The 13,213-nt window shown below is 39.8% G+C and overlaps 1 protein-coding gene and 1 long non-coding RNA gene across 2 annotated transcripts in view; one reads left to right on the forward strand and one right to left on the reverse strand.

Annotated features, from left to right (window-relative positions):
- Positions 1 to 528: 528 nt before the first annotated feature.
- Positions 529 to 13,213, forward strand: part of necab3 (N-terminal EF-hand calcium binding protein 3) — a 41,059-nt gene continuing 28,374 nt past the window's right edge. Inside the window, exons 1-2 of the mRNA XM_023281842.3 lie at positions 529 to 838; positions 5,883 to 5,907. Coding sequence (XP_023137610.1) covers positions 713 to 838; positions 5,883 to 5,907 — 151 coding nt within the window. The 5' untranslated portion in view covers positions 529 to 712. The remainder of the gene's footprint in view (positions 839 to 5,882; positions 5,908 to 13,213) is intronic.
- LOC111576255 (uncharacterized) overlaps positions 3,036 to 13,213 on the reverse strand; it is a 47,614-nt gene continuing 37,436 nt past the window's right edge. The window contains exon 4 of the long non-coding RNA XR_002746805.3: positions 3,036 to 3,306. This is a non-coding gene — a long non-coding RNA (uncharacterized LOC111576255). The remainder of the gene's footprint in view (positions 3,307 to 13,213) is intronic.

The following is a 13,213-nucleotide window of genomic DNA, read 5'->3' on the forward strand; positions in this document are numbered from 1 at the left end:
GTACAACACTTGTCCAAATGCTCACAGGTGTTTGATATTGAAAATATACTGATATTATATTGGGGAAATAGGGCTCTTTGTATTATTTTCTTCATTGTAGATTAATACTGAAGATAAACACTTTTTTTGTTTACAACATAATTCCATAGGTATTCTGTTATAGTTTTGCTGTCTTCAGTATTAATCGACAATGTACAAAATAATCACATAAAAACCACTGAATGAGAGGGTGTGTCCAAACCTTTGACTGGTAGTGCATATTTGACCTCTGAACTGTGGCCACATAAGAGAATCAAATGTGTTTTGATTGAATTATTCCCCATTTTACACCTACTATAGTGGGTTACAGTTTAGATTGCATCACTCTTATAGCATTCTATGATCCATGCAACCAAATGAGGAAAAGCCTATACAGAAGGTTATGAGAGGATAGGAAGCCTTTGGCCCAGTTAACACTTGTGTCCAGATGCAGAGCGCAGATAAAGGACCAATCGGCTCCAGCAGGAGGGGCTGGAGGCTGTGGTCAGCAGCAGCACCACAAAGTTGCGGAGCATCTCTGAGTCTCCGCCTCCTGCCTTCACTTGACATCTCTCACACCTGCAGCCCGCCTCTCCTCCGCGGATAAAAACCCTCATTTCAACTTCAGCCGCGCAGACTTCAGCAGCTCAGAGCGTTCCGGTCCGATCAAGGTGCGTCTTCGTCGCGTTCAAAGATGCTGGCTTGTACAGAGATGATCACTATGTGTCTGCAGTCCGCCAAACAGAAGCATCTCCGGGCTCAGCAGCAGCAGCAGCAGCCGCTGCACAGCGCCGGACAGGGGCTGACTATCTTTCATGATGTGAGTGGATCGGCTCTATTACTCGTGCATCACCGTGAAAAAGTGCTATTTTGTGCAAGTAAATGTTGCTATTCCTGTTGTTTGTCCAAGACGACTTTGCAGCTTCTTTCCACATTAACTCTAAAAGTCAAAATATATGGATTAACTGAATTACAGCTGTAATAAATGCAGACACAATATAGAGTATTAGTTCCTCTATCAAGAGCATCGTTAGATGTTTTCCTCAGTGTGCGTGTGTGTGTGTGTGTGTGTGTGCGTGCGTGCGTGCGTTAAGTAGGAAGAGCTGCAGCTGCTGCCTCTGCATGATAAATTAAGCTCTCAGTCGGACAGGTTTAAGGACTGCTGGGGGTTCTCCTCTTTTTGTAACACACACATACAAACACTGGTGGTCTTTCAAAAGCTTCAAGCAACCACACACACACACACATCTGCACACACAGTACATTTCATAAAAAATAATCAGACATAAAACCTAATCACTGCATGATGCTGTCATGTTTCGTACCACGGATATGGTTTGAGGTCTTTTTGTGTCTTTCAGTACACACAAAATTATACACAAACATAGGCAACGGACACACCTACCCCAAATGATGCTTGAACCAATAACACCCGCTGCCTGATTAACCTGCCACGCTGCCATAGAAACCGTGTTGGGGTTTAGCAGGCCAGTGGCGTTTCCAAATCTCACTCTCAAGTCTGCTCTGTCACTAAAGCAGCAGCCAGGCTGTCATGTCTAAACAAGAGCATTTGAATTTTTCAGAAACATCAGAGTAACTGTGTACTGGTTCTGAATAGGGAACAGCACCAAAGTGTCTCCCATGTTCAGTCCTCAGCCTTGAGTTCAGCACAAACACACCAACATGTTTATTCTACTAAATGGAAGAATTCTGCTTGAATTTTCCCAAAACAGATTTTTGTATAATAGGGTCTCATTCTGACAAGGACATGCTGTATTGGTTTCGGTTGTCATGTCCCTCTTTTCATTGTCTTTTTCACCTTGTTTATTCTTATGTATTGCTTTCCTCTCTTGTGTGGTGAAGGTGAACAATGTGCTGAGTCTGGACGCATTCTTGCAGTAAGGTTGTCTAATTATTCCACTGGAATAGCTGACAGATTTTGTCTTGAGAATTTGAATTTTGAATTTAAAGCAGGTTCTGCTGTCTCAGGCTGCTGTGGTATTTCCATCTGTTCACACAGGGCAAAGTGGGCTGAATAAAGTTGGCCTGGTCACAACCTAAACCTGCACAAACACTCAGAGTGGCCAAAAATTGTAAATCACATCAGTGGTAATTGTTATTTCTGAGATAATGCGGCGATACACATTGACTTTCAATTGTTTACCAGATATAAACAAAACACACATGGGGTGGAACTATTAAATGAAGTGTGAAGCTAATTAATGTAGAAAGTGTTTTAATTGATTGTAAAAATCTGACAAGTCTGTTTGAAAAGCATGCTGTTTTGTTGTACTTGCAACAGATGGATGCTCTTTAAATTGCAGAGAGACAGTGTGTCGAAGTTTACAGGATAATGAGCCAGTCATTAATGTTAAAGATGCCGAGATTGTAACAACTCACAGAAATCCTGCAATGCCTCAGAAATGTCCTGTTCAAAGGCCAGGAGCAATTAATGACGCTGGCCTTGATTGTGGGAGAGCGTTTCATCATTCACAATGTCGGCTGCTTTTTCTTAATGCCGTTGTTTTATGTATCCGCTAGTTCTGCATTCCTGGTCTGCTTGATTCCCAGCAACCCTCTCTGATTTTTTTCCCCCCATCTGTCTCTTGCATCTCCCTCCTCCCTCTCCTGATGTTCATCTTTTCCACTGTGAAGAATCGGTGTTCTAAAAAACAATAACTCAATGGAGAATGTGGTGCATGCAGTGTATTTAATAAAATATGATCACTGCCTGTAGTTTCCTCTTTCTCAAAGCCCTGCACAAATAGTGTCAGAAAGAAGCCGCTGTCTTAATATCTGCCACCATGGCATCAGAACAGCGGCACTCTGGGAAGCAGGTCTGACCTTTTCCAGGCTTGCTGTAAATGATGCATTATCATCTCCTGACACAGAGAACCCAAAGACAGAGCTAAACAACAAACAAGTTTAACACTACCTCAGCTGAATCAAGCAGGGGGGGACATGTTGGTTAGACAAAGGAAAGAAAGTACAAACCGCTGGCCAAAAGAGAAAGGAAGATTTACTGTACAGGAAAGTATCAAAAATTGCACATTCATGTAATAAATGAAGAGGGTTCAGAATGGCAGACCATCGTTTAATAAAAACATGCATTTTATTTTAACCCATTAACATAGAGAGCAGTTTGCAGCTTGACTTTCGGGTCTGGACAGATGAATCAAAAATGGAGCAGTGAGTGCATAGTGAAGTGGTCTGAAATGGCCTGGCTCTTGTTAGAAGTCAAGATTGAGGCTGCAGAGAGGCAGATTTGCAGACCTCGAGCATGCTGACCTGCAGAAAATGAAAGAGAGGGTCACGTTCTGCTATTATTAATAACCTATGGGTCAAAACTGACAAGCATGTCAGTCCTGACAGCTTCCTAACAATGGAAACAAATGACTGAGGGAGCAGAACAGATATAGCACGGACCACAGATGTACCATTTTCATTGCATAGCCTATTTGAAAAATCTATTCATGAGGGAATTGTATTTTGTGCTTCTGGATGATAAGTATGTTGCATACAGGTGAACAATCAAATGCAGAAACACATTCATGCACAAATTATAGATTTTAAATGTGTTATGGTTGTGTTTGAATTCTAATTTAAGAAATGAGGTGCTTAATTAATACATTTTTAAAAAATGTTCATAGCATGACATAAGTTAAACTAAATGGTGTTTTTTTTTTAAAGTATAGTGTGAGGTTTCCTCTTTTCCATGCTAACTCAGATTTCACAATTTCAAATTTAAACCTTTTGAAACACATCTATGTGAACAGTGGACTTGTGGACACACTGGAGTTTGTATCTTTGTTTCACCTGCTTTTTTATTATAATTGTAGCCATTTACATCATTTTATTCACCAGGTTTATTGTTGCTCCATGTTGTACAAGACATCACTTAAAATCCTTCTGTGATTGATGTACTGTTCATGTGTGCTCCTAATTGTTTGGGTTTTACTGTAATTTATGCTGTGTGCTGAAGCCAGACGGTTCAGTTTCTAGTTTCTGGGCAATAAAGTTCCTATTAGACTAAATAACAACTAATATGACCAACTGGAATTTTCCACAGTTGGCAGCAGTTCTTTTTCTCAAGGCTGCCAGCAGCTGACTAACACTTTATATGGTCAGCTATAAGCCATATTGTGTGGCCTTGTGTCTTCTTTCATGTCAGCTAACAAATGACTTTCCCAGTGTCAGTGACTCATCCATACTGTAGTCTGTTGATTTCAGCTGATGTGTGTCAAGCTAGTTTGTTATTTTCTGCCTTGAAGACAGGATTCATTATGCAGTTGTTGTTGTTGGTGCTTGTGAATATTGAAACCTCTATTCCAAATAGGCTTTTTAGCATTTTGAGACTCCATAACAATTACTGCAGTAGCCCCTGCCAACTCCCGGCCAGTCACACAATCAGAAGATTGATCACACTGTGAATTTCTCAGCAGCAAGAAAAAACAGATTCATAAAAGCATGTTTTGGCAATTTGCAAATGTGAAACAGTCCTGCAGTCGTGTGTGTCATATTCCTAATTTCTCAGAGGTTCAGGTTTTCGATTATTTACATAAATGCATGGTCCTAATGCATAAGTTGAAGTTAAATAAACCGTGTTCATACCAGCTAAAAGAGCTTTTTGAAGCATACACTATGTTTGTATTAAAACTGTTGATATTTTTGTGCTCATTTATCCTCTATTCGTTCAGAAACACCCTCATTATAGCTGCTGTTAGAGCAAATACAACTGACTTAAGTGCAGCAGCTTCTTCTGCTAATTATAAACCTTCGCAGAGTCCCCCATTGGGAATAGAATGAAAGGAGCCAAACCTAATGTGATTGTACAGGGCTGTCTGTATACTGTGCAACATTGTTACGATTACAAGTTAACCTGATAATTCATGATTCAGGTTAAACCCAATATGATTTGGGTATTAAAGTTTAAATGCAGCAGCGGCCCTGTGCCAGCAAGAAGTAGTTAGCAGATGCAACAGCAGCTGGCAGCAGCTGAAGTAGGCCTTTTTTTTCACAGCAGACATTTTGACTTGTCATCGTCAGGAAAAGCATCGGCGTAATTAAAAACATGGTGGCTATGTTGAAGTGTATATAATAACATGGCTGCAGAAGTGTTATTTAGCCTGTGCCTTTCCTGACGTGGCGTGTTAAAGCATCAAAATGAATCACGACGCTGGAGACTGGAGTGGTGGGTGTGGTGTTTGCACTTGCAGTGCAGGCGAAGCCACCTGCCAGCGAAATCAGTGAGCTGCAACAGAAGCAGATCGCAGAGTAGCGGCGACTGATGTTTGGAGTTCCCATTAGTTGTTACCTTGGCAACAGCTCCTTCATATTAATGCATACATTATAATCAACAAAAATATTTATAACCCACCAAAAACACATTGCCTTTTGTAGCCACAACAGTTCTGTTATTGTCATCCATTACATCCAACCAAGTAACATTAAATCAGACCAGGCTTTGTTCAAACAAATTAAACATAAACCATGAAGTTGCCCAAACCAACTATTAATGAAGTTGGTCTGTGTAGGTAGAATTTGAGCAGTTTTTGTGATGGAAGCACCTGCAAGATAATGACTCAGCTTCTGAAATCACTATTTACTTAGTGATAATTCTTAGTTATTTTAGAACTGACTTATATCAGTTGGCATTGAACCTAACATGAGTCACACTTAGAGCACAACAGTCTTTTCTAAATGTCCTTGTTCTCGTGATCTTTCTGTTCAGTACAGCAGGACAAATGAACCGCAGACGTCAAACATCTTTTTGCCAGGATTTGTGATCATCTTATTGCAAGAATCCCTTCAGTGATGTTTGGCTAGAAGTAATAACTGCCTCCCTCCCCCTCTTTTTTTTCCAGATTTTCCGCAGAGCAGACAAAAACGGTGAGTAAACAGCACATAATATGCTTGTTGATGAATAATTTGTCACAATTCATACTTGTTTTTCCCCCCACATCCTTCCACTTTTCATTATCCCTCAGCCGATCTGGGCAGGGAAAAAGAAAGGGATTTGCATGAATGACTCTTCAAGTGAAGCTCCTTTCTTCTTCATGCTTGAACAAGTTTTTTTCCCCCCAATTAAAACAATTCTAAGATTCTGGATTATAGCCAAGACTGGAAGAATGTGTCACACAAAATAAAGCACCTCTCAGCCAGTGTCAACACAGATGACTGGGTGCTGTTTACATATTAATGTGAATCATGTTAACGCAGGAAGAGCCAAGTTATTTTTTTCTACCAACAACTTCATTAGCAAGTGCATGAAAATTCCTTTGCTTTTCTAAAAGGTTCTTCATGTTTCGACACTTGTAAACACACAGGGACCTTTGGTTTTTGTCATAAACAGTCATGTATTTCACACCTTTTACCTGAGCCATGCATGAACACTGGAGTATTTTTAGCCAGAGCCAACCTCCTAAAGACATACATGTATGCATATACGACTCTGTTGATTATATGTCACAGATGGTGTACTTATATAGATATATAGATACATGCAGTAATTTGTTTAAGTGAAGTTTTTCTTTTCTGCATTCACACTATCATTCAAAAGTTTGTCGCCACCCATTCAGTTTCATGTTTTCCATGAAAACTCACACTTTTATTCATGTGCTAACATAATTGCACAAGGCTTTTCTAATCATCAATTAGCCTTTCAACACCATTAGCTAACACAATGTAGCATTAGAACACAGGAGTGATGGTTGCTGGAAATGTTCCTCTGTACCCCTATGGAGATATTCCAGAAGTTAGTGGGGGAACAAAACTGGCAGACAGAAGGCTGGTCGGAGCAAAACAGAGTCTGTGACAGAATGTGAGTCGATGATCCAGCGGGGAGCGAATGAAAGCACAGAGCTTAAATAGGTGGAGGTGAGGTGGAGAACAGGTGAATGGAGTGAACTAATTACTGCAGCTGATGTGCATTACAGCAATCAGCAAAGTGCAGACAGGTGAGTGAGACAAGGGAGGCAGACAGACAGATGCAGAGACCAACAGACACAAACAGAGGGAGCCAGAGGGACAAGACAAGGACAGAGAGACAACAGGGAGAGAGATGACAGGATGAGAGACAGAAATACAAAAGAGACAGATGACAAAGACATGAAGAAGGAGGGAGAAGGAAGAAAAGAGGAAGGAGAAAGAAAGGCAGGAGCTGGAACAGGGATCATAATTTCTAAGTGACCCCAAACTTTTGAATGGTAGTGTATAGATACACACAATGCATTGCACAAGACTATTCACTCAATATTCACTGCAAAGTCTAATAGAACTCTAAAGTTTCCCGATATCATATCTAGTTTGCCTGGAAGCCTGATTGCTACCTAAATTTCATTGATCCTGTCTTGCACAGCGTCAGATTTATGACCCTGTAAGATGATTTTTTACTGCAGTGTACAAAAGCCTTCAGAGCACTGCAAGTAAGTAAGTCAAAGCAATCAAACCAAATAGAGGCATTACAAGGGTTTGCTGTAGCTTCTGTCACAGGAAGCCCCGGATGCTCTTACACTGCCATATAACATCACTCTGGGATGTTAAATTCATTCTTGGAGTTGTATTGTAATGAAATTACTTTTTGTTGTACCCACTTGCCCTCAAGCTGCCTCATCAAATTTTACACGAGCAGCTGTCCTTACTTCGCTGCACTGAACAAGTTGTAGGAAATGAGAATGAACCGAAGCTGTGTGTTATGCAGAAGGTATTGTTTGATTAATATTAAAACTCAAAAAAGTTTTCTTTCTTGAGTGTGTGGCTGTGTTACATCATGGGCTGATACTGTTTAGTTCAAAGAGATATCCTTTGTCCTCAATTTAGTGAAACTGATACCTGAAGTTTGTCGTTGGACAGGAAAGAATGAGTGACATCAGGCAATAACTGACTCAGAGAAAGGTATATTTTACATGCAACATCCATCCATCCATTGTCTAAACACCACTTAATCCTTATTAGGGTCACAGGGGGCTGGAGACTATCCCAGCTGACTTAGGTTGAAGGCAGGTGACACCATGGACAGGTCACCAGTCTATCACAGGGCCACATATACAAACATACAATCACACTCACATTCACACCTATGGAAAACTTAGAATGACCAATTAACTTTAGCATGTTTTTTGGACTGTGGGAGGAAGCCGGAGAAGTTGGAGAAAACCCAAGCATGCACAAAAAGAACATACAAACTCCATGCTGAAAGATCCCAGGCTCGGACGTGAACTGTGGATCTTCTAGCTGCAAGGCGACAGTGTTAACCACCAAGCCACTGTGCCAGCATGCAACATCTTTCCTGGTTTATTGTGATGGTACAAGATATATTGAAATAGAAGGTGGGTAAATTCAGGAAAGATGGAAGTCTAATGAGTCAGCATGGAGAACCTTTTAGGACCCAAACAGACCAGTTGAACATCCTCTCACAGTATCTCTTCTAGTGCTGTGGCTGGAAATGCTGCCCAAGACATATTTATGTCTTTCGAACAACATGTGAGATAAAGTGCCAAAGCGAATCAAGAAGAAGTGTACGTCAGTGGGGGCATCGCCGTGTTTAAAGGGTCTGTAATCAGCGTATCTCCAAACAACAATTACTTCTCAACAAGCCTTAACAGTCCCTGGTACATGATGAATTGTTCTGTTGCTTCCAGACAAATATATTCACCGCTTTATTATAATGAGCTCAGCTGAGATGACTGTCATCAGTGAACTGAAGGTGGAGAAGGAGGGGGAAGGAGAACCACTAAGACAAAAGGAAAATGTACGTTCCCACATCTGCTGCTCATTACCTTCAGAAATAAATGGTACTGGAATTAGTCTGAGGACGTAATGAAAAAAAAAGGTGGCATCTTCAGAACGCCTTGAATAATAATATTTAAAAAGATGTCTACAGCTGACAGTAATGTAATGAGTATATATTTTATATGTATAATATCTCATCTCTTCCTTTTATTAACTTACTGCATGAAACAAGAGAAGAGCTGGTTTGAGCAGAATGACAAAACAACCCCAACTCAGGGTCCATGTATGTTTTTTTTCTGGGGTTTTCAGTTGCATCTTATGGTCTCGATTATTAAGCACATGGAATATGTACAGATAAAACCTCTGGAAAAATCAAATTTGTAGACCCTGAAGTGGAAAAGTTATCAGAGAGCTGAATGTGAAAAGGCCTGTTAAATATTTGGTCCATCTCATTTTCAGTTCAGATTTTACAATCGTGTGCATGAAATCATTAAGACAGTTAATCAGTCATCTTCATTAAGCCCAATGGTTTCACAACCTAATTGTTCAACTGTCACAGTCTGATTAGACTTAACATTTAGCGACTAAAACTGGTGTCCTTCTGTGAAAAAAAAACAATACAAGACATTGCTGAAAAATGTATTTGTTCATTTTCCAGATATTCAGAAAAACCATATAGATTTCCAACACACTTTTCAGTGTGATAGCTGAAGAGGTCATTTCCTCTTCTGTCTTTTAACAAACTTTTTTCTGTCCTGACATCTGCTCCAGTGTGGAGGAAAAGACCAGTCAGCTTCAAACCATTAGTGGAGAATCTAGAAGCACTCGGATATGTGGTCTAAAAGTGGCATGCGGTGCTTAAATTAGAATACGGAAAAATAAAAAAAAGAAGCTTCAGACTTCCTCACAGATGGCCTGGTGAAACACATCCTAAGTAGAGCATTGATACTAAGTATACCAGAACCCGTAGTGGCTTGAATGTACAGTGGTGCTTTGGAGTTTACCATCAAGGAACAAGACCCCATCTCTCTTAGTAATTCTAGCAGCTATTGAAGCTGTGATGCATTCGTGGAGAATTTATAAACCACTTAGGAGAGTCTGGAATGGGACTAACCTTTGGAGAGATATGACTGTGGCCTACTTTGTGCCCTACTTTACCGAATGTCCCCAGTTTCGTACTCGGTTCTTGTTTACTCTAATCTTGTGAATGCTTTGTTTAGAGTAATCTGACTTGTTTCTAATTGCAAAGGAGACAAAGCCATACACAAGCTGTCTGTATTCTTTTGTGTTATAGAAATTGCACTCCTCTTCAGCCTCACCCTTTCTTTGAGAACATTTTTCTCACCTTGAAATTCCTTAGCGATTTTTCTCGCTTTCGTTATACATATTTGATAGTATTTTTTTTCTGTAATCAATTTATATTCGGCTTATAATAGCAGTATATTATTTTCTACAGTTCATTTCATCCGCACAGTATTGCTTTTGCCTCAACCTTCAGTATGATGTAGCGCTTTCACTGTCATAATGGAATTTCTTGCATGTCGGTGTGCTGTGTGGAAGCTTTAGCTGTTTAGACTTTGGTTCAATTTACAGGCAGATATTACACACTTAGCTGCGCCGCGCTGCAAATATTCTTTGCCACATCTGTGCTCCACATAGATTCAGTTTATTGTTTTGAAAGGAAACAGCTGTACTGATAAAATTGCTTTAGTGATAAATGGTTATTGTTGAGTCTCATAATGTCCTTACTTATCATGATTCTACCTCGTCACCAAAGTATAATACTTCACTCTAATGTCTTGTTTTTGTCTTTATATTGAAAAACACCAGACATGCAAAAGGCACATTTTGTTGCAATTCATGACTTTGTGAACAGGAAAATGGTGTCACATCTAATTTAAAATGCATCGAAGGTGTTTTGTTTGTTTCAGAGAGCTTGTGTTTCCTGTAAATGAGGTCAACAACATTTGCTTATAGAGAGAATGATTCATTTGTGGACAATGATTGAAGTTATTCACCACAGAACTCATTTTCTCTTCTCTGAAAATGTTTCTTGAATGGCTGCTGTGAAATCACATTATCTGGAAACATGAGAGTAACAGTCACGTTCATAATAGAGGCCTGCATGTGCATATTTTGAGTGGTGATTGACTGATTGAGAGAATGTATAGTCCGTTGGGCCATGCATGAATGTCTTATTTATTCAAAGGTATCAGCTGGAAATCTGTTCAGTAACTGACTACTGTGGCTGCTTTAATAGACTATAAGAGGATGAAAAGTTAATGGCATTTTAGTGCACCCAGTGTTTTTATAAACCACAACATTTGATTAATGACTGAAATACTTGATGCATTTCAGTATGCAAAAATATACAGATCTAATGGTTGCTGTTCTACATGTATTGGTATGTCAAAATGCACATTGCACACTTTGATGCTTATGGTTGGAGATGACAAGAAAAGCACTCAGAGAGTGCAGTACTCCTCTGAGGCTGTTCAGGCATTAATTTAAAAAAATTGTGGCAGAAATCACGGCACCATAGAATGTGGCCATTTAAAACAGATCTACCCACAAACAAAATGACCTTGTGCTGAGCACAGGCGTGTGTTATACATGTGTACATTATGTACGGATACCAAATGGTGTGACCTAAATATGTAGCAGGCAACGGGAATTGATGGAGCTCAGAAACACCCCCACAATTTAATCAATTGTTCCTTTTATCATTTCCGACAGATAAGTGCCGATAAGTCCACAGTGGTGGATTTGTAGTAGGATTGCAATCGTGTGATCATCAGCAGGCAGCCGATGTAGTGTTCGCTTGTTGTCATTGTTGTCATACAGTGATGCCGTGCTGCTATCTCACAATGATACAGAAATCTTTAACAAATCCATGGATTCAGACTATAAGCTGCATCTCTGCCAAAATCTAATCAATTAGTCCTTGTGTAATTTCTGAGCTTCTCTGAAAATTTCATCCAAATCTGTTTTTGAGTAATGTTGTGTACAGACAGGCAGACAAACAGATGTACGCCATTCGTCACATAACTCCGTCGTTCTTTGGCGGAGTAAAAATACACTCTGGAGAAATATTATTTTAAATCCTACCCTATATCAATTCACGAACATTTGCAAGCACTGGGGGAAAAACTTGTTGGACTGTTGTAGTTGTCATGAAATAATGTACATTATTGTAATAATTCTTGAAATTTCCCTCAACCCTTTCTGTTTATCAGCTGATCTCACATTTGGTCCTGACCCCACTGCTGAAAAACTCTGCTCTAAAGCTGCAAGACACAAATGAGTGCAGATCAGCACAACCAATAGTGACAAACGTGACAAATGTATAGCACTTCATAAATGATTAATGTGGCTTCAGAATAAGGCCTGACTGAACAAGAATGTCTAATTTGGCGAACAGGTTTTGCATCACTTCCTCTCTCTCCTCTTGTCCTCCATGCATTGCTCATATTATATGAAGAGATGCATGCAACAGATATAGGGAAGCATTAATTGGAATTCAAGAGACCAACAGGTAAAAATCTCCAGATAATACACATAATCCCTCCACCTGATTGCAGATATTATAATTCCATCTTTAGATGCAAGCTGTCACCCTCATCCCTTGAGGTCCTTTTCATTTTATATATTGCTGCTAATATGGCTCTAATCCAGACATGCAGATCTACATTTTTAGGACTCACATGTCTCCTAAATGGGGCAAAAAGGGGAAATTACTGCATGTTGTTCACATCAATTCAAAGCCTTTGCAAAAGCATATAAAACTCTGTTCTAATAGAAGACGTAGAACACATTTAGGCCAAGGCTTGTGCATTTGTGGCGGTCATCCTCTTTTGTAATGAAGACCTTTAACCCAGAACTGTCAGGATGAATAGAGGAGACTGCCAGTAGTCATCATTAGTCCATCAAATGGAGGTGTCACTTCTGAGCCTTACTGCTGTCGGTCTAGTTTGGCACTCTAAATATAGGAAGCTTCCAACCCTGTAAGGATTGGAAGCTTCAATCCTTACAGCACCAAAGTGTGTGTGTCTTCCTCTCGGAAGACATGTTGAGAGATCTAGTAGAAGAAGTACATATGCTGTAAAAATGCATAAGTAAGCTGCATAAATGAAGCATAAAAGGTATAAAATACATAAATGAAATTAGACGGCAAGGCATGAACGTAGGGTCCTAAAAATGCTCAAGGTAGAATCTGTATTTAAAGGGTATAGACTTTACCTTCAGAAGAACATAATGTGCTTGGTTTTGTATCGAGGGCACTTCAGTCTGCTGCTCCAGTGTATGCATTTTTTTCCCTGAAAACTACAAGCCACAAAAATGACAAAAGAAGAAAAAAAAAACAACCTTGATGTCTCTACAGTACAAAGTCACCCAGAGCTCTAATGGTAAAGAATAGTGCCTGACTGTGTTGATTCAAATGTAAGCAGCATTTAAAATTCTGCAT

The sequence above is a fragment of the Amphiprion ocellaris genome, chromosome 5, assembly GCF_022539595.1.
Source record: "Amphiprion ocellaris isolate individual 3 ecotype Okinawa chromosome 5, ASM2253959v1, whole genome shotgun sequence".
Classification (NCBI taxonomy): Eukaryota; Metazoa; Chordata; class Actinopteri; family Pomacentridae; genus Amphiprion; species Amphiprion ocellaris.